Source organism: Phalacrocorax carbo, chromosome 2 (assembly GCF_963921805.1).
Source record: "Phalacrocorax carbo chromosome 2, bPhaCar2.1, whole genome shotgun sequence".
Lineage (NCBI taxonomy): Eukaryota > Metazoa > Chordata > Aves > Suliformes > Phalacrocoracidae > Phalacrocorax > Phalacrocorax carbo.
In genome coordinates this window covers 99009623-99031187 of record NC_087514.1, presented here as the reverse complement: position 1 = coordinate 99031187, position 21565 = coordinate 99009623, and the positions used below count along the sequence as shown (strand labels likewise).

At 46.4% G+C, this 21565-nt stretch overlaps 1 protein-coding gene and 1 long non-coding RNA gene across 5 annotated transcripts in view; one reads left to right on the top strand and one right to left on the bottom strand.

Moving 5' to 3' along the window:
- Nucleotides 1–232, bottom strand: part of LOC135312002 (uncharacterized) — a 50375-nt gene extending 50143 nt beyond the window's left edge. For both annotated transcript variants that reach the window (XR_010371621.1, XR_010371622.1), the window contains exon 1: nucleotides 143–232. This is a non-coding gene — a long non-coding RNA (uncharacterized LOC135312002). The remainder of the gene's footprint in view (nucleotides 1–142) is intronic.
- Nucleotides 233–307: 75 nt separating this feature from the next.
- The window catches only part of JARID2 (jumonji and AT-rich interaction domain containing 2), a 226087-nt gene continuing 204829 nt past the window's right edge, over nucleotides 308–21565 (top strand). The window contains exons 1-2 of one of the 3 annotated variants that reach the window (XM_064443643.1): nucleotides 308–407; nucleotides 1006–1659. In XM_064443643.1, the coding sequence (XP_064299713.1) occupies nucleotides 1615–1659 (45 nt within the window). In that variant the 5' untranslated portion in view covers nucleotides 308–407; nucleotides 1006–1614. Of the gene's footprint in view, nucleotides 408–1005; nucleotides 1660–2976; nucleotides 3089–21565 lie in introns of those variants that run through there. The other 2 variants (XM_064443644.1, XM_064443645.1) reach the window with 2 other exon arrangements.

Here is a 21565-nt window from a genome sequence, read left to right as displayed (position 1 = left end):
TCCCCCGGGCGGCGGCGGCGTCCACCTCCGCACCGGCAGCCCGCAATGCCCAACCGCCCCTCACACAGCGCCACCGCACCGCACCCCCCGCACCCCCCCACCCGGGGCGCTCGGTGGTAGGGGCGGAAGGGGACATACATACACACGACAAGAAGAAGGGGGAAACCAACGGAGAGAGGCGGGGGGTGGGGGGAGCAAAGGACGAGCGTCGCGAAGGGGGTTCCTCACGTAGCAGCCAATCGGCGGCGGGCACGGGCGGGCGCGCTCAGCACGCCGGGAGCTGTAGTTCCCCGCTGTCGCCATTTTGTGGCGAGGGAACTACAACTTTCCGGCGAGCGAGGACGATTCTTGGGCCCTGCGGGGGGCCCCGCCGGCGAGGCCAGGTGCCGCCAGGGCGGCGGGCCCCGGTGCGTGCCCGATCCCGGGGGAGGCGCGGCGGGCGCAGGGCCTGAGCGGAAGGGAGAGCCCCTTTGGCAGACGGGAGGAGAGAGGCTGCTGCGGGGCGGGGAGGGGAGGGAGGGGGGCAGGGCAGGGCGACCGAGCGTGCTGCGCGGTGAGGGACCGTCGCCAAACTCCCCGCTTCGGGTTGTGGCGCAGGGGCAGCGGCGAGCTCGGCTATCGGGTGGCCGCGCTAAAATGCCCCCTCAAAAAAAGAGGTGGGAGGAGGGGTGGGGAGGGAAGCGTGTGACGCTTGACCCGCATCAAGTGTTTAGCGAGGCCTGTTGCATGCCTGTTGCAGCGCGGGGGCGGGGGGAGGGGGGGGGGCGTGCGTTGCGGCTCCGGGACAGGTTGGGAGTTCAAGCCGGACCCTAAGAGGTGTATGTATGTATGTGTGTGTGTGTGTGTGCGTGCGTGCGTGTCTGCCCGTGTGTGTGTATATATATATATATACACACACACGCGCGCGCACACACACACGCAGACATATATATTAAAAAAAAAAAAAAAAAAAAAAGCGCCAGGTCCATTTAAAGTTGCTGCCGGAGAGCTGTTCTCATTGGTTAGGGGGGAGCTGGAGGAGCGGAGACACACACACGGTGCGTGCAGCCCTCGCCGCCGCCGCCGCCGGAGCCGGAGCCGCCGGAGCCGCCGCCGCCGCCGCCGCCGCCGCTGGAGTTGTCTCCGCCGCTTTTCCCCGCCGCAGCGGCACAAGCGTGACTTCCCAACGCTTTGATTATTTATCTTCTTCCTTTCGGCCCCTTTTCCTTCTCCAAGATGTAACTACAGCTCTTGACACTAAGGACCTGCAGATCGCTTAGGTGGCTTGAGAAAGAGAAAAGGGGATATCAAGGGCGTCGTTGTTTTTTTTTCTTTTTTTTTTTTTTTTGCATTTAGGGGGAAAATTTTCCATTATAATGTTTCACTAAAGTGAATTTTGTTTTTTTGTTTCCTCTGCATTCGTCTTTTTTTTTTTTTTTTTTTTTCCCCGTCCCCCATTTCTCGGATTTATTGCTAGGAGAATCACATTGTGAGGAAAGAAAGTCGGATTACAAGATACCACTACAAACAACCCCCTCCCCCCAGGATTTTTTCGGTATTTTTTTTTTTTAAATTGTCGCGGCTTTAATTCATGAAGCAATTGTCCCCTTTTGCAATCAGAATTTGGATACCAGAATGAGCAAAGAAAGACCCAAGAGGAATATAATTCAAAAGAAATACGTAAGTGGTCGTAACACATATCATTTGACTCCCAGTTTTAGGAAATGGCAGTGAATGTCAAGTTTATAGCTAATCCTGCAGCTGTAAGGGTTTCGAACCAAACGTAATACTGAATTTTATTTTTCTGTGGTGTGGTGGGGGAGTTTCAGAGGCCCCTTTTAACGGGGAAGCCTTCTATCCAGTTCGCTTATAAAACCAGATTTGCCTTGCGATTCCTCCAGTGAATAAATGTATTGACCTCAAATGACACAATCATAATCTAGTTTTAGATGAAAGGCGGGGAGCTCGGGGGTCTGCCGCGGTAATGTCACGAAACTGCATTTTTCAAGCGGTTTTATTAATACTGCGCTTTTGCATGCGAAGGGGTGGTGGTGGCGGTGTTTGGGTTTTTTTGGGTTTGGGTTTTTGGTGGTTTTTTTTTTTTTTTTTTTAATGATGTGCGTGTGTATGTCCCCGCCTGGTGAAGCGGCGGCGGTGGTTGTTGAAAGCCCTTTAAGTTGAAACCGAGTGTCTGGTTATGGCGAGCTCGTTTCTCGCACCACCACATCCCATCTCTCCCCTACGTGCTCCTTCGCTTCCTTGCCTGGCGGTGGGATCCGAGCCCGGCCGGGAATCCTCGCCTTCACGGGCAACGCCGTGCTCGGGCTTGACTTTAATCATGGGGGAAACGGCTCGGTTTTAAAAGAATTCGTGATGATTGCTCGAAAATTTGGGCTAATCCAGCGCAGCCCGGGCTGTGTTTCTGCCTCTCTTTATGCCACCGCTTCGCCAATCCCTGGTAATTGTCTAATCCTTTAAACGTATAAATGTGGATGGATAGTTGGATTTTTGTTCGTGCTCCAGTTACGTTTTGATTGGCGTAGGGGAGTTTTTCTTTACGTTTGGAAAAACCGAGGCGATTAGCCAAATATGCAGTAGGGCGAATAATTTTTATCTGCACGTTTACATTTTTTTTTTTTTTGGGGGGGGGGGCGGGGGTGATACATAAACCCTCGCTTCTGGGGTGTGTTTGATGGGAGGCTTTAAAAGTTGTAGTTTATATCGCGCCTGTCGACTGTGACGATTTTTTTTTTTTCTCAGCGTGTGGGGGGGGTGTGTGTTTCTTGGCAGGGAGGGTGACCTTCGGGACACTTTCCCTCGCTATTCTATAGATTTGGTAAAAACTGCAGTTGACTCCAGCTGACTGCCGCTATCGATTGCCCGCCCCGCTGAAACGCAGCCCGGGGAGGGGGAAGGAAGGGGGAAGGGGGGGCTGCGCGTTATTTTGGAGCTGGGCCCCCCCCTTCCCCCTCTGAAATTTCCGAATTAAAATACATCCGCATTGCAGAGGAGCGGGGAGCCCGGGGCCGGCGAGTTTAAAGTATTGCATCGAAACGGGAACGGCGGGTGGAAAGTCTGGCGAAACACGCGAGGCGTCCACGTTTCCCAGGCAGGCAGACAAAAGCGGGGCGGGGGGAGGGAGGAAACCACCGCGGTGTTAATTATTAAGGGGGGGGGGGAGGAAAGGGGGAGTGGGGGTGTGTGCGGGGGGGGGGGGGCGGAGATCGCCCCACACCGCTGTTCCCGGAGGGGACACACACACACACACACACACACACAATGCGGCGCCGCCCCCGCACTGCCGAGCTGGGGGGGGGGGGGGGGGGGGGGGAACGCGGCTCCCGCCGGCCCCACGTCCCGGGGGAGCTGGGGGGGGAAGGTAGGCGGGACGGGGGCGAGCGCGGCGGGGCGGACCGCGGGCCGTGGGCTCCCCGCTCGCAACTTCGCAGCGGCGCCTCTTTTTTTTTTAACACCCCCCTCCCTTTTCTCTGCCCCCCCGCTTTCCCCCGTTTTCATTTTCGGCGGGGGGTGGTGGGGCGCCGGCGGGGCGCGCTGGCAGCGGACGGCGGCGGCAGCAGCAGCAGCAACAGGTTGCCGGGGCTGTGACGGGAGCCCGCGGGCCGCCGGCCACGCCGCCGCCCGGCCAGGTTCGCCCTGCTCCCGTGACGTCACAAAGGGAAGGGCCTACGCGCCTTGGAATCTTCGTCGCCTCGGCTCCCCCCCTCGCCCCCGCCGGCCCGCCTCGACTCTGACGTCACGCCGGGGGCGGGGGGAGGCCCCGGGGGCAGCGGCGCTGCGGGGGAGGGGGCGGCCCGGCCCGGCCTCCCCGGGGCCAGGTGAGCAGGTGCGGGGCCGCCCCACCCTGCCCGCCCTGGCCCGGCCCTGCTGGTTTCGGGTTGGGAAGGTTGGGAACCAGCGCCCCGCGTAACGTGGAAGGCCGGTCACGTCTCCCCGAGGGGACGCGGCGCGGCGATACGCGTGGCACGTTTCCTCCTGCCCGTGACCTTCGGGCGCTGCGGCAGCCCGGCGGAGCACGCCAGGCCGCCGCCGCCGCCGCCTCTTCCTCCTCCTCCTCCTCCTCCTTGCCGGTGCCCAGCCGGGCCTTTTGTTGTCCGCCTGCGCGGCTGCAGGTGTGACCGCCCGCTCCCGGGTCGGGGCCGCTCGTCCCGCGTGGGGGGGGGGCCGTTAAACACACACCCCACCTCATCCCCGTCGTCAGACTCGGTCCCACCGGTGACACCCCGCGGCGGGCACCCGGTCCGGGCACCCAGCTTCCCCCGCCGCAGGTGACCCGGGAGCGGGCGGCGGTGCGAGCTGGCAGCGGCTGGAGCCAGGCCTCATCTCAGCGGCCTGTGGGGCGGCGGGGCCGGCCTCCCTCGGCCCGTTACCGGAACAATGAGTCCGCCGAGCCTCGGGCCCTGCTGCCCGGCCCCGCGGGGACCCCGGTGCTCGGACCCGTGAGGTGATGACCCCACCGTGGGAAGCGAGGCGGCCGGCCGAGTAACACCCCCCCCCCCCCTTCGCCGCACAGGCACCGAGTGCTGCTTCGGGGGCTCCGCTCCTCCTCATACCGCTGCCGGTTTGCCGTACCGGGAGCCGAGCCTGCTCTGGCTGCTGCTGCTGCTGCTTTTCGGCATTTGCGAAATGAATTCTGAAAACAAAAAGGTGGTGAGAACAATGGCGTAAAGCCTGCGCTTTGCAGGCCGCTGTCGCAGGGCTCGGCTCCCCACTTTGTAAGGGGTCGCAATTAAAAGTTCTCTTAAACTTTGAGAGCGTTATCTTTTGCGACTGATAATCCAGGAATGAGGAAATCCGTGTATGTATGTCTTTTTGTTCTGTGCTTTAAAAACGCTATAGCTTAATTTTTAAAAGAACTATGGCTGACTCATACAAATCTTTCTTCTCACTTTACCCTCCTCCTCCTCAAACATCTTTACATATCAAATATTGCCTCTTGGCTCAAGCCTCGGAAAACTGACAGCTTTGTAAAGCATCAGCCGAGAAGCCAGACTGCGTTCAGTATGCGCTTGGAATTAATAGTTCTTAAATGAAAAGCTTTGAAGTCTTAAGCATAATTTCACAGGTGTGTTTTTTCTGCCCGTTTTTGTGATGCCGAATAGCAAATCTTCTGTTCTTGCTGGCTTAGGTCTCGGAGTATCAGACCTGGATTACTGTCTTTAAATACCTACTCGGTTCTGCCACCGTAGCAGATGGCAAAATATAATTAAGGAGTAATGTCACTGCTGTCACCTCTAGTGATTTGTTTCCTTGTCCTTGCAGAGGTAAAAGTGCTGTAGTCTGCCATGAGGTGACACGCTTCACCTACGGACGGCCTGGTAAGCCCCTCAGAGGAGGGCTGGCAAGGCCTGTCCAGGATTTGCGTGCTGCAGACGTCCGAGGAGAGCTCCTGCGAGCGCTGCAGCCTTTGAAACAATGCTCTCTACTTGGGGGCACGCTTCAGGTGGGCTCAGGGAGTTCTGGGGGGACAGTGACCACGCAAGCACCACCTCCTCCTGAGCAAGGGATGTTTGTGCGGAGGGGCCTGGCCCTGGGTTCCCCGGGGCTTCAGCCCGATCCTCCTGCCCTGCTTTGTTTTATGCAGGAGTTTCCTCATTTCCCTCCCTCACCCCCACAACTGACAGCATGTTTAAGTTTGACCACTTCCTGCAAGAAATAACGCCAATACACCGGTGGCAGCAGAGGTAGTATTCAGTCTATGTTGCATCTTATTTCAAATAACCTTCCGGAGCTTTCTTGTGCTGGGTCTTTTTCAGGCTTGCAGTAACAATTTCAGCAGCACAGCATGCTCAACTCTTTTTTTTTTTTTTTTTTTTTAATGTATAAGTTCAGCTGATGGTGTAAGGATGCTAACCACACTTGAGAGCCGAGTTTGGGCTCCTCTTAACCTTTTGCTGGTCTGTTGAGACTAGAATGTTTTGTTGTAAGTGGCTATAGGATGGCGTGAAACTAGGAATTAAAGTCCTTTTTCTTTAAGGAATATTTACTTTTTTGCTATCAACAAATGCTTTGCTCTGGGATACTAATGGTTTCCTACTTACTCCGATGGACTGTGAGCCAGAAGTCTGTGTAAGATGCAGTCCAGAGCAAATTATAATGAATCAAGGCCCCTGTGAAGAGTTTCTCATGTTCATTAAGTGCTTTCACCTTATGAGGCCTACTAAGCCAGTATTAAAAATATATTACCCCTTCCTTTTCTGTAGATGTAAAATAACAGCTAATGTTATACATATGCTAAAGTGTGGTATAAACATCAGCTGATTCTGTAAGGCAGTTGCATTCCCTCCATTTTATTGTTTGATGAAACAGAAAGAAGCCTAAATTACTTGCCTGAAGCTACGTACTGTAACGGTGGCAGAGATGGAACTAATCTGTATTTCTGTAGCCCCGTCCAATACTCTGTCCCGTAGTTCACAGGCTCTCGCTACGAGGCACAGCATCTGCTAACCAGGGACTGCTTTATGCGGTTCAAACTTTCTTCAAGGTCTTCCCCCTCTCCATCTCGACCTGGACTGTTAGATTAACAGTATATTTTTAACACAATAATAAAATAAAAGATGCATTTCAGTAGGGATACTTTTTTTTTTTTTGAGTGATGATCATACCCTGCAGCTGATAGAGACCAGTTGATACTGTGATGACTCAGCTGTGGGAGTATTACATAAAGTAGGTCAATTTTTAAATCTCATAGTCTGAAGCTGAAGAGACTCCAGGTTTAAAATCTATATTTTGTTTATATGCTTTACTGATATTTCCTGCTTTGAACATAACTGAAAGTTCTTGAGGAGGCGGGAAATGGTTTTTTTGGCGTTGGTTCCGGGGGTTTTTTGGCCATTTTTATTGTAGAGTGACTGAATTCAATCAACTTGAACTTGGAGAGGAAAGGGAAACACCAGCTGCTTTCATTTCTAAAGTTTCCAGTTTGCAGCGCTCAAGCGAAAGGGAGGCTTAAAGGTAATTTTAAAGTAGGGAAAGGAAAAGCAGAGACACGTTTATTATTTTTTATTACAAGCACCCAGCTTTTGTGCGATTTAGCAGATGTGGAATTTGCAGAGGAATACATGCATTGCTGCGAAATCCAAATTTGCATTTAAAACATTCTGGGTTTTTTCCCCTAGTCCTCTGCGTGTCTTTCTTCCCAGCTATAAATGTAAACCAAGTGTAAATGATGCATTGTTTGCCTTAGTGGGCAGACAGTCTGAAAACAATAGTGCTGATCGATTTGACTGCCTCTGTGTAAGATTAACGGGACATTAACTTTCAAGTATAATAATGCAAATTTCGGTGTTTCCAAACCTGAGCTGCCCTTAAATGTTTCCTGATGCTGATGGCCCTAAATGTCCCTGTGCTACAGGCCAAAACTTCAGCTGACAGTTTTTGTGCTCCAGCTCTACACCTTCAATACAAAGCCCCTTAACCTGTTGTTCCCACTTCAGAGAAAAGGGTACGACATACTTGGAGTTTAATGTCCAAGTAAATGATGAGGTATGGTACACATATACTTTTTATATTTACTACCGTTTTTTATTTAAAGCGTTTTTAAGTGGTAGGAAGCCACCAGGAAGCTTAAAAGCTGCAAATCGCTTGTAAAATTCGGGTCTAGTATGTGAGGAGTGCTTGGCGCTGAAATTCAGATACAGGAAATAATATGCTTGCCAAAATGTATTTGGTGTTCTCTTAGATCTTTGATGGCTTGTTTTGCTGGCTCATTACTACTGGGAATATTGGATGTGATCCTTCTTGGTTTTTAACGGGCAGGTTTTATTTGGGAACTCTTGGTTTTCATTTGTAGGGGTGAGTTTATTCCAGTCTGTCACAAAAAACGTTTTCTCAAGGAATCAGTAGGTAGAAGGTTTAAAGCCATTTGCCATTTCACCTCTCTCAGGTTTCACACTTTCCCTCATGTAATGACATCCTGTTCTGATGTTGTTCCTTCGGTAATCCGGCAGAGGCCTGGTATTTCCAGTGGCAGGCTGTGGGAAAGGAATAAACCCTTTAATTATAGCAGCAAGGGCTTGTTTGAAAATATGCTAGGTCTCTTCCCCTCCACGTGTGCTTTCTTTTTGTCTGTCGCTTCCTTGTGCAGATGAAGGGTCCGAAGCTGTAAAATGCTGCTCTTTGACTTGCCGTGCAAGCGTGGCCACGATCGGCGGCAAGGCTGAGCGGTGTCCGAGAGCATCGCCACGCTCAGCGCCGTGTCTCGAGGCTCTCCGCTAGAGATCACGGCTCCCCGGTCTGCAAGCAGACAGATGGTGTGAGTGTACCCCATCTGCTCCTGCGCAAAGTTTATCGGCTTAATTTATGCTGCTGCAGAAAGCTGTTCGGAGTGACCAGCTTGGCTGAGCACGGAAGCAAGGCAAAAACGCTCAGGTGGAAATCATCGTTCTACCGCTTCGCGTACGGAAGAGTGGCATCCAAAACTGCTTCAGCATCTCTGCAGCAGATGTCTCATCCCGGACTGACGCATCATAAACCATATCCCATATTTTTATCTGGGGGAACAAAACCTGCTTTAATCAGGCACAGAAATGGGGTTGTGTGATTAAAAAAAATGCATTGAAAACAAAATGAGAAACCTATACTAAGGTCTCCGTACATTTTCTGCATCTAGGTCAGGCCTGTGGAGCAAGGGTCGTTCCTGGTCAGGTTCGGTTTAGTGCCTGTAGGATTGCTACAGCTGCACTCAGACATTTTGACATTGATAAAATCTGTTTAGCAAAAATGTGATGATGCCCCCAGAAGAGTTTATAATTGCATCACTTAAAGGGCGTGACGTAACCCTTTCTAACTGTCTCTCTGTACACTGTAATGTGTAATCTGCTCGGTCTATCCTACTTGTGCTCTGTGGTCTTTTCTGCCAGGTTCTTCCCTTGATTTGGTCTGCAAAAAGGCAGCTTTGGATCTGTGGCTGTTACTATATTGCTTTTACTTCCTAAAGGCTGGAAGAAATGCAGATAGTAAGAATCAAGTTGAGAAACTCTGGCCTGCTGCCGTCCTCCGGGAGGGCTTGTGGTATTCGCGTCCCTGCGCTCTGCTTTCAGTTCTTTGAGCTTGCCTTGCAGGTCTGACATCTTTTGGATGACGTGATCGTTGCAGGAGATTAGCATGTTTTGGCACATGCATGCTATGATGACTGGCTAACGATATTTATAAAGTTCAAAAATAAACCATGGGAGCTCATTCTGACATAATCTACTAATCTTAGTTTTGCACTTTGATACTGTGTTGTCTGAGCCAAGTTAGGATAACTGTATATTACGAGCAATTCCTTTTTAGCTTTGCTTGCAGATTAGTGTTGAAGCAATGCATGCTTTTAAATAAAGAACGAAGGGAATGAATTTGGGGAAATTATTGGCTCTTTCAGCTATATGCATATGGAAATCAGCCATGTGCCTATTTTTAAAACAGATTTATGTGAGTGGGTAGAGATGCATGTTCCCCAATGTTTCTGGACAATGTTGTGTACTGGCATTTTGACTTGGTGTTTTTTTTCCTTCGCTGCCCACGAGAACAGGACAGTCTTCTCTGCCCTTTCCCACATTGGTATGTTAGAGGAAGGACGGTCTTTTTGACGATTGTGCTTTATTTTCTTCTGGATAAAAAAATCTTGCTACTGCAGCGGGTAAACTTTAGTCTTGTGCTAGGCATCGTGCTAGTCACGCTGCGTTTTGGGGAATCTGACTGAGACAGTAAGCTTTTGAGGCTCCTCAGTGGCAGGAATTCAGTTGCCCCTGGGCCCTGACAACTCAATTTAAACAGCTAATAATAATTTTCTGGCTACGTTTGGAAATGACCTGCATTTTTAAGAAATACAGAGAGGAACTTGAAGATGTAAAGCATGCGAGTCAAGCGAATTGCAATGTACAAATATTTTTTGAGGTTGCTGCTAATAAAGTGGACAGAAACCATGAGTCTTGGACAAGAGTCTGTCCAGTGTCTCACTCTTTGAGATGCTCACATTATTTTTATTCATTGTTGTATTTAGCATATCATTTTCTATGCTGTTCGAAAGCTGGGAATCTTTATGCCCAAAAAGTACATAGTTTAGAAATTGCATTTAGAGTTTGAAGTTGCTGCAGGCTACCACCATATGCTTATAGTTTTTTTCTTTTTATAAGGTGCCTGTTAGGCAGACTAAGAGTGATTTAGAGAAGGGAGGATATGTTTCCTTCTTTCTCGGCTTTTTTATTTCATGGATATTACTTTCAGCCAGTTTGTCCCACAGAGTTCTTTTTGGTACATCAAAGTTGTAAGCCAAATCTCTCAGCTGCAGTGTGCATGCTAAAAGCCCCACAATACAAATTTCCAACCCTGCACGTATGCCAGATCAATTAACTCCTTAACTCAACTCGGGCTGAAAAAAAATAGAACTGCTTCTGGTTTGGTTTCAGCCCTACAAAACCTGGTCCAGACTTTTGAGCTTATAAAACTCAAAAGCCAAGTGAAAAGAAGGTTTTCTGTTAATGTTTGTAAAGTTGACTGATCACTAAGCTGGTGTTGTATGTGGTTCCTTTTTGGGTAATGTTCCAAATGACCGGCCTTAATGTGAGTGTTTTTCATAGAAGGATGACATAGATGGACACCCGAGATGTGGTTTTCTGATTGATAGTCACTCTCCCCCCCGAAGCATAGTGATGATGAAAATTCTCATGGACTATTGCCATCATGCAGACTGGCTTTCTGAGACTGGGGAGTGTCCCCTTCAGTTTTGGATATAAAGTAGAAGTTAATGTGATGGACTAGTATTTCCTCTAATCATTTATTAAAAGCTGTACTACACCCAAGTAAGATTGTAAGAAGAAGGTAGTCTTTCTGCTACTGAGGCCTTTATCTTAAGTTTGAAAAGCTTTTACCAATGTTAATTTTTTTTTTCTTCTGGTTATTCAACATGTAATGGGGACACAGTAATACCACTTTGTAAGACAAAGAGGCTTCGTGTTACTTAAAAGCTGGAGTTACCACATGTTACAGTAACTGTAGCTTGTGAATTATTTATAACTTGGAAGAAATAATGGTTGTCCTAATGGCAAATAATTTTGAAGCTGGCTTTTTCATTTTTCAAGTCTGTCTGTGATGCATTGAATAATAAAAACTACAAAACCAAGAAGTAGCCGTTGAGAGAAACTGGTCCTGTCCTACTGTCACCTTCTTCCTATCTGAGGCAGAAATGTCCTGTGTGTAGCTTTTGTGTTTTGCCTAGAGTAACAACAGTGTGAATATGGAGACCAGTGTTTTTATGATCGCTTTAAGCCTGCACTGCGCTGAAAGAGGCGGTTTAGCCTTCCTTTGGTTGCCTGTTCCTCCTCTCTCCTGCAGGCCAACATGTGTACCAGGTGATAGCTCCCACTGCAGATTGGGGACTTTCCAGGTTAAAACTGAACTGGCAAAATATGTTTGATTTTCAGTATGGATTCATTTAATATTGCAGTGTGTGATGCAGCTGTAAAAATACTTGGTCTGGGGAAGGTGTTGCAGAGACACAAATGAAGTGGCAAGGGAGGGGGTTTGATTGCTTCTGTTAGCAATAGTGTGAGCTTAAATGGGCTGTGAAATTATGACTAAACAGGAGTCAAGATAGATGTTTTATTTGCTAGCAAACAAAATTAGCTGTACTTGTCTGTTCTAAGCATTGTTTGGGCATGGATTTTGCTGTACTGTCCTACTGCTGGAAGCATGGTGAATATTATGTAAGGTTGAAACGAATTTAGGCCACATAGATGATAATGAAGCTGAAGATGTTTGTGCCTGTGGTCATGGCAGCGTCATAATAATTTCCAAACTGCTAGAATATGTTAGAAGAGGGTTAAAAATGTACTACTGGTGTTACGTGTTATGCTTGCTTAGATAGGATTTGAACAATTTTAAACTTAAAGAATAGAATTAAAAAGGGGAAGAAAATAAAATTAAGATAGCTGTGCTACTGGAAGCTGGGTTCCACTGCTAAGTGTGATAGAAGAACAAGTACTCTTTTTAATTCAACACCCACATGCACCCACCCCAAAAAACAAGAGCTTCACTGTGGAAGTGAAGCTACTGTACTGTTCTCTACTGAAGGAAGTTCCTCCATAAATTTCTCATGTCTTTATTTGGTTTATCTTGTACTACTGAAGAACAAGTTCAGATAGCTTCTCTTGTTAAAACCACTTGCGTCTATTGAATGTGCAAGTGAACTGAAGTGCTGATGCATTTTTGCCCCAGGTTTCCAAGTAGTGTGAGAAGGCCAAACCGTGTCAAATCAAGAAGCCACAAAAAACTCAAGGTTTGCTTTGATTATAGGGACATCAGGATGTGGCATCACATGCCTTTTTCTCAGCATTGAAGCCAGCACTGGTGACCCTGCTGATCCTTCCTTCATGGTAGAGTTCACAGCGCACTTTGGCCATGTCAGTACAACTACAGAGCTGCATACGAAATAGCATCACTGAAATTACCTGGCTTAGAAAGTAGTTATGCCAGTGCTCTTATCTTCTTTCTTCCCCCACCCCCTCATCTTTAAATGGTCTGGTTTGAGTACAAGCCTGCAAAGACTTTCTAGTGGCACAGTTAAGGGAATGGTGGGCACAAGGACCTCTTCAGCTTTGCTGCGGATTAAAAAGAGATGTGGAAATGCACCCTCAGTTTCGATCCAGCAAAGCACTGTAGCACGTGCCTGTCTCAAATGTATGAATACTCTTACTGACGTCAATTGAAGTACTTGGAGCTTGTGAGTTAAGCACATGCCGAAGTGCTTTTCAGGGCTCGAGATTTTGCCATTCCTATGTAAGAGTGTGTGCAAGTATTTGCAGGCAGGAATGTTAGTTTTCTAAGAGGGTGATAGCCATTTAATGGTTTTAATGGCTTTACTAGATGTAGTCCTGCCTGTTTTCTTTTCTGAACTGTTTCTTTTTCTTTTTGCTTTTCCAGTGTCTTCTCTTAATGTTTTATTTAAATGCAATAACTGTTCTTTTTCCTTCCTTACTCTTCTCTTCATTATAGTGTGCATAGTACTGGCATTTTTTATGGTGTGCTCTCCCCCCACCCCCCCCACCCTGTCTTCTAGTCCCCTGCTTTTCTCTTTCTCTCATTTCTGTGTATTTCTCCGCTTGGGCACCTCAATTCACATTGTCTCTCTGAGGAAATTGGCTCTTATGAAGCTGCTGGCATATCTTTGCAAGAAAGCAAAACGAGCTCTTGTCACAATATTTTTTTCTTTTCCTCAAGGCCAAGGAGGGAGATGAGGAAAAGTTCCTGCGGTTCATTTTGGGGACAGCTCCATAGGAAATACTTTGGAAAGAGAGGGATTGCACCATTGCTACTTGTCTCTCAAGCCTGCATGCAGAATTTGAGTATTGGTAATAGAAGATACTGGCTGCATACTTACGTTATGCAAGGCTCAGCAAACCGTTAATGTGCAAATTTTCCTGTAGAGGAAAAGCAGAACGTGGCCCTGCTCATCCCTTTTTACAGTCCTTTTATGAACTTTAGGGAAATTGAATCCTGCTGATGTGATCATTCAGGAAAAGCTAATTACATAATTCCCGTATATTAAAGGCTTTTATTTATAAAACATTAATATTCATGCTCTTGCAGTCGAGAGCAGCATCATGTGACATGACTGACCAGTCGTAAAAACCAGTGCACAGCTTCCATTATTGAAAGGATCTTTGCAGTCTCCATTTGAGTGTGATCTTCCAGAGTAACTAAAAGTGGTCAGGTTTTTTCCAGGCTGGGTGGCAAACCAGTTACAGCGATTTCTGGGCCCTGTTGCTTTGGAGAGCAGGAATACAATTTTCAGCATAAATATGTTAAGAAAAGTATGGTCTCTTAACATCTTCTGGGTAATATAATTACTTTATATCATACTTGGTATTTCATTATAATACTACTTCAGCTGGCTCCTCCTATGAAAGCTCGTGGTGTGTCATGCAGAAGAAGGAAATGCATTTATGATGTAGGTAATCGTGTTTTTTCCCCTCACAAGCATCTTTTCTTATATTCTTGTTAATTCCTCTTCCTTTTGTGGTGTTGTTTTATGCCCATTACTCTTTCAGTCAAGGATGCAGTGAAGTTAATTCCCTGTGGGCATTCTGAAAATCACTGGTTCGCTAATTTGGATGGAGGAGAGTGAAGGGATAAACTATTATTTCCTTCTTTTTTTTCCCCACCAACTTTTCTCAGATCCTGCCAGGGATGAGTCTGTTGTTTTCTCCCTTTAGAGACAGCCCATCTGTTAGTGTATTATAACCCCATGTCTACTCATGCCTGATGACTGTTGAGGCCGTTCCTGCTAGGCTCTGCCTCCTGGACCAAACGGGACCAGGAGCAGCGTTCCTGCATGCGTTCCCCTCTGTACATGTCCTGCTTTCCCCTCCGGAATAGCGTTGAGTGGACCACAAGGATTCCCTGGCAAAGTGGTCAGCAGCTTTTTAGCTTTTTGGAAGATTTTGTCTGGATATGCCTTTGCTTCTTTTTTTTCCTTCTATCCTTTCCGTGTCCCTGTTCACCTTGCATAACCACGAGTAGGTATGTGTTACCGACTGAGGGACTGCCTGGTTATCAGCGCTGCAGAATTCATCTCCTTCACACGAGCTCTTTTCAGAGGTGCTTCAGAGCATTGTCATTTTATTGCCTGCACGCTACAAGCCTGACTGCAGCCACTTCTGCAGTTTTGTCAGGGAAGCGTGAGTGTGTTCAGCTCTGGAGAGCTAACCTGCCCTCCGGCACAGTTTGTGAAACCAAGATTAGTAGAAGTGACAAAAATGGCCTGGATATGTATCCATGGTTGGCGTTCTGCTTGTGTGGAGGGTGGCTTGCCCTGAGTTCCTGGTTAGGTCATACCGCTGTCCCTGTCTTTAGTCATCTCGGCAATGCTTTTGCTCCTTTTACTTCCGTGTGCTCCCTCCCTTAGTCGTAGTGTTGTGGTCATGCCTCCAGAAGATCAGCTACACCTTGGGCATGACTGCTTAGGAGGGAAGTGCTTCTTCATGTTTTACAATGGAAGAATATACATGTGCACATTTGACTGTTGTCTTTGGAAGAAGACTTTGAAGATATCTGTTCAGGCATGCTTTTGAAGGTGTTCTGAAATTTGCTCTCAAGTATCCTCTGTATAGATGGTTTATCACCATTATTCTGTTCCCATGGAGCAGTAATTGCATCTGGGCTGAAAGGTTATCCTTTTTCCTTAAAAGGCTTCATACTTTTGCACCACTTCTTCGTGTGTTCCATGCTGTCCAAATGTCCAGGTATTTTTTCACCACCAGAGAAGACCCTGTATTTTAATCAGGAACCCATGTGTTACAAAGCTGAAGCAACATAGTATATAGCACTTCAGCTTTGAAAAGGCATTCTTCTTGTGGAAGAATGTCATTGAGATATTTTCAGTTGGTTTCCAAATTCACAATCCACTAGACTTTCTCAGTGATTAGATCACCTTCTTCAATAAAAGCAAGGATCTGCAGTAGATCTGAGGGAGTTAATACATGGTGTAATTTCAACACATATGAATAATGTTAAGCCCATGCATAAACTAGTCTAGTTAAGGGAAAGAACAAAATAATAGGTGATCTCTTGAGGCAGCCCTTTGAAACAATAAGTAATATCCTATAAATTTTTAAGCACATAAGAAAGAAGATTGAAGAGCTGGCATTATTTGAGACAAAAGACTGTAAGAGCAATTCTAAGGCTGGCTGACTGACCTACTGTTCAGCTTGGAAACTAGGACAACATCTAGTAAGGGAAATCACAGTTATAGAGGACTGGTTATCAGGGCTGTTAATCCTCTCATAGATAAGAGAATATAAAACTGTCAAAACCGTGGTTTTAAACCTGCATCTCCCAGGTTGCTTTCATTTGCATGGCTTTTATTTTTTTTTAAAATTGGTTTGGTTGTTCGTGCAGGAAGTCCCTAGAGAGAAACGAAGAATAGTTCCGCAATGACATGACTTTTAGGTTCCTGAAGGTACAAGTATCAGGTCTCAGGGTCACCCGTAACAAAACTGTAGCTGTTTTTCTTGCATTCATGTATTTCATACTTGGTTCATGCCACAGCATGAGAAAGTTCTCTGGAGCAAAGTGTAATGCTGTACAACCTCATCTAATGATATTTTCCAGTGCCTGGCTTGTCTAATGCCTATCTAAGTAAGCTTTCTCACCTCTTCTGTGTTGGCGAGGTCAGTAATCTCACTGTTCTTTCCGTAGAAGATTCATGTATTTGGCTCTTCCTGGACTAGGTTGAAGAGCTGCTTTATTGTCACTTCTGAAAAGTACCTCTGCCCACGTTTTCTCAGCACTGCGAGTCTTCTTGTTATTTTCAGTTTAACTTTCTGGTGTGGAGGACCAGCGCAAGTATTACTAGGGCTTAATAAACGACCTACCTTGGGATGACTATTACTGTTGTGATAACAATGATACAAGGTTGGTTGCTCATTGATTTATGCTTTTTGGCCATTTTCCAGGATGAAACTGTAACTTCATTACACAAGAGTTTCAGAACAGTACAGAGTTGTCTATTTATTTCCTTCAACTGTTATTGAGCTGACAGCTTGCCTTTGGAGGGTCATATATTCAGAAGCTGCCAATTGGATCTTACTTCATTTTAGCCAAATGTGGCAGAGCCTGAAGTTCATTTTCTCCCTGATACCCCCCCCAACTTTTTCTTCCCCTTAAGTTTTTTTGCCTTCTGCAATCTCTCCCTTCCTTCCCCTTCCCTTCCCCTCAGTTCCTCCTGCTGAAAATAAAAAAGGCCTGGGAACAGAAGCAATGCCACAAATAAAAGGAATTACCTTTTTTGTTGTTGCTGCCTGTAATTTTGGTTTCTGCTAATAAGACTTCAGTTTCTCTGGCTAGATCAGCTCTACATTGTGGAGAAACGCATTGGTTTCAAAAATGGTAAATGGAAGATATTTTTCATCTTGCTATTTCTGGTAACCATGCCCCTACCTCAAAGTTAGCTGCTTATTTCCAAATTGCTCCCTGTGACTTTGTTTTCCTCCTCCTGCTTCGTCAGCGCTCTCCACTGCTCTTTTGGTACCTTTACTTTGGAAGTCACCATTTGGAAGCCTGTTTGAAGCCATCATCAGGAAGTCTATGTACTTAGTTGAGTAATCCTCTAGAAGGAGAAACAGAGGAAGACAAACGACACACAATATCTGCCTATGTACTCCTTGAGATCAGAAAGTATGTTTCTGTTGTGGTGCCCAGAGTTGTGAGGACAGGTTTAAAATTTTTTCGTGTCAGTGGGATAGCACCTTGAATTCTTCTAAGTGTTTTACACAACTTAGCTGCTTTTTTGCATGTCTTCGTGCATTCCTGGAAAAATACATGTTTTTGTGGTTCAGTTGTAAAGAAGCATTCTTAATAACTAAGTGAGATGTGCTGAATAGTCTATTTTATAAAGTAGACAACTTTATTTGGATTTCTCCAGCCTCTCTTTTAAATATGATGTTAAATACAATGGAAAAATAGAATTTCAGTTCTGAACCAACGTATTCTGTCTCTGAAAACTTTTTTTTCAATTAATTTCTTTCAAATCACTTTCCCCAAGTCATTCCTGACTTTTTTCAGTGCATACTTATGTACTTGTAAAGTGGAAAAATAATATAATCAATACCTGACTAAACATTACTATTTAATGCGTTAAGCTGCTTGCTTTAGTCCCAAAAGAAACTCTTAACAGTGGTATTAGATGAAAGTATGCAAACGTCCATTTCCTGGAGTCTGTCTCAAATTCATTTCACTTGAGTCTGTCTCAAATTCCTTCTGATCTCAAGATGGATAATTTTGATAGTTATTTTAAATTTTAGCTGTTTACATATTACAAACTTCTATAAAATGAATGTATTTTATAACTTTAATGTGGATTATTTCTTAATTTTGCCTTGTTTCCTACTTATTCTGTAATTACCTGATTCACTGTGGTTGTGTGTAAATGAAACCATGAAATCTGTTGCCAATTAGCAATCAATGTGGTATCCATATTTTTAAATGTTATAAATTGCCTATTAGAGCTGATTTTTCAGGGCATCTCTATCTCCGTTCTTAATGTAATGCAGAATATTTTACAATAATGCCTAGGTTAACAATGATAGTCTTGCTGTATTGTGCAAAAAAGGCTTCTGTGCAGACCCAGCTGGGTTTCAGGCTTAATTCATTGCTCTATGGTGGGATCACCACAGCTGCTGTGGGGCCTTTACAAATGCAAAAAAGCTGTCAGTGTTTGTTTCATCAGATGCATAAGTGATGAGGCCAAGTTGAGGAATCCATTCCAGCGCGCGGTGTGCATGCTGGAGGCATTATTGTTTACAGAATTAGTGTCTTAATGCTTTAAAGTACATGGTGCGTGTTTTGCCTTAGAGCAAAATATTTTAGAGTAAGGTGGTTTAAGGATCCTCTTCAATTTAGTCCCCCCTTCCAACAGCATTTGCCCTGACTCATGTAAATGTGTGCGTCTGAATTACTGCACTGTACCTGCCTCGGTCACAAACAATTCAGTTCTCCTCCTGTCTTGTGCATCTTTTTTCCTAGTACTTTGATTACTGTAAGCAGTTACAATTAAATAATTGCACAGCTTTAATCCAGGTCCCCCCCCGCCCCAACTGTCAACTGGAGGAGTTGCTGCTAACAGTCTCCTATGGTCACCAGAAGTCAGAGCACTTCTTTTGGCTGTCAAGGCTTGAAGGAGGCTCCTTCCAGCCAATTAGGGAGTAACATGATTGGTTTCAGAGGGTGCTGCTTAAGAATGCAAAGCATGCCCCCGTGGTGGGGCTGAGCACACAGTTCCTCTACCAATTCTGCTTTGCTTGAGGCTCCAGGAATGTAACTTTTGCTTACATGACGCCAGAGTGGCTTTTGGGGGGTTGAGGCAGGGGGTTCAGGTCTTAAATTGTTTTTCTCTGGGAGTGTTCATGTGATCTTCCAGTCTCTGTTGCAGTCTGCTGGCTGTGCGCGTGAGGTTTCATTAGGGCATGCCACCCTTTCCCGTATCATGTAACTCCACCGATAATAGGCATTGCAGGAATTTTAACTAATGCGCTGTTTAAGCCGTTGTCGCTATGATTTTATTAAATGTGCTTGCAGCGTGGAATTTTGCTAATGCTGTAGAATGATCTGTTATGCAAATTGAATGTAAGAATGGGCTAGTGGGGATTTGTTGTCTGTATATTGAGGACCTGTCTTCTGCATTTGGAAATGAGAGGAGCTAAATGGCGTAGGCTGCTGCTGAAATGTTCAGGCAGCCTTTGCTTTACTGGTTGGGGGGTGCAGTATTGTCACCGGAGGGGCCGAGTTTTGTTTGTAGGGAGGCATGTCTGTCTGGAAGCATGCTTGTGGGTTGGCATTTCAGCCAGCACGACCAGGGTAAGTTGAACAACCTGAGTGTAGGATAGTTTAGGCACAGTCATATACAAATTAGAGTATGAGATTTATTCTGGCCAGTCTTTACGGCTGGGCAAAGCTGTGTTCTCGCTTAAGCTCTTCTGCCGTAATGCAGGCAGATTCCTGTGCTGGAGCAAACAATGTTTAGCTCAGTGCACGACTGGTAGTATCCATGTTTGTTGGCTAAACCGTTGGCCTGTGGCTAAAGCAGCACTTCTCCAGGTGTGATGTGTGACGAGGATACTCTTGAGTCCTGCCAGGTGATGTGGGAAGGCAGGGAGTTTGGCTTCCTTTCCAGGTTTTCAGCTTCATGGAGGCATGTGAGCTGCTGCAACCCAGCAGACATGAGAGGAGTCCCCTCCTCCCTGCGCTTACTGCCGCTCCCGTGGCCTCTATTATCTCCAGGCTCAGGCTCAAAATACGACCAGCCTCCTCTTCTCGTGCTGTTCCAGGGAGCAAGTTGCTTGCAGTGCTCCCTCTGCCAGCACTTTGTAGCTAGAAAAGCAGTGGCAGTCGAAAGAAATCCCCACCCGGCAGCTGGTGCCCTCCATCTCTCCCTTTCCCGCACCTCATTTACAGTCGCTGTAAGCACTACCATTTAATTCCCTTGGAGTCTCTGTTGCTATTTTATTATTTGTTGTTCGCTGCAGGGCTGGAAATGGTGTGGGAGGGCTGCTTCGGGGGTGCTGAGCAGGGTATAGCGGCAGCAAGCGCTTAGCCAGGACCTGGAGGAGCTCAGCCATCAGTGCTGGGTCCGTCCCTCTGGTCTATAAATTGGGGGAAGAAAGACAGCGGGCTTTAAACTGCAGCATAGTGCTTTCTCTTGACAGAGATGGAAATGGATTGAATATGTTTGATGGAGGTGGTTTTAAGAAAAAATCAAAACCTTCTTGGAAAAAGGTCTGTCTGTCTTTTTTAACGTGTGGGCCCTGCTTGGCGTCATGGTGCAGTAGTTGGTCTTTGCACAGGTGGAAGTAAAGTGTCTTGGCACATCACTTGCAGCGATGCCTGCACAGGTGAGGCTGAGCTGGGAAACTGCTGCTTTTGATGTGTGCATGGTGTGCTGGGTGGGCCAGGGTGCTCATCCCCCAGCGGTGGGAACATGCTTTTGTGAGACACAGGGGGTCATCTTGGGTAGAAAACAGGTGCTGGAGTGTGAGGAGGTGAAGTTTGTGCCTGTGATGTGGCTGTTCCCGGTACACAGGCTGGTCCCATACCCTGTCCCTGCATGGAGCAGCCCGAAGTTGAGCAGGGATGAGGCTTCTGTGCCGCAGGGGACCCTAATAAGATGCCAAATTCTGGCTCTCTGCTCTTCTGTAGCTCAGGTAGCAGAAACGAAGAAATGGCTATAAAATCCAAAAGGTGGAAGGAGCAGAAAGGGAACGTGTCTTTTTTTCCCCTTCTCCTAGGGCAGGCTGGTTAGCCGCCTTTGCTGCCTGCACTGTGTGTCCCAGGGGTGGCGGCTGCTGCCGCTGCATCCCTGCCCACTGCAGCATCCTTGCTTCTGCTGCAAGTCCTGTCTGGCCCTTGAGTTTGAGCTAAGAGTTCGAGATGCTTCGTGGGAATGCTTTAAAAATGAAACCAAATTACCTACAGTATCATTAATTTTTTTTAAAACATGCATTGTTATATAACCAGACTTCAAAAAAACTCAAATTTTGAGCCAAATCAACTTTGTGGTTTCCTGTTGCCCTTTGGGATGCTGGTACTATACCAAATCATGTTGGTGAAGAAAACACTTAGTAGTTACATATAAACTTGAATACATTTAGCTGTCCTGAGAAATGCAGTAGTAATGTTTGAGGTATCTTATTATTTATATCTTATATATCTTATATATCTTATATTTATACCACACATCTTTATTAAGATTTCTCCCCCTGCTCTGATATATTAAGCCACTAACGAGAAAGTAATGGAAATGGGGATTCCAGCTTTATATTTAGACTTGTGAATGCATTGGCTTTGGAAATACTGTTGTTGGGGTTAAGGTGGGTGTTTGCCAGTGTGGGGAACGTATTTCATCATAGTAGGCTGTATTAAACCACTGTCCCCTTGCTGGTGAATTGGCTCTTGATGGAGATTCAGATGAGCTTGTTTTAATTAGGCTTTGTTTGAAAACATGGCTCAATCTACTAATTGAGGTAGGTGCTACCTCCCCGTGGACTTGTCACAGTGTTAATGCAAAATTGCTGGATATTTGCTTTTTAAGCAT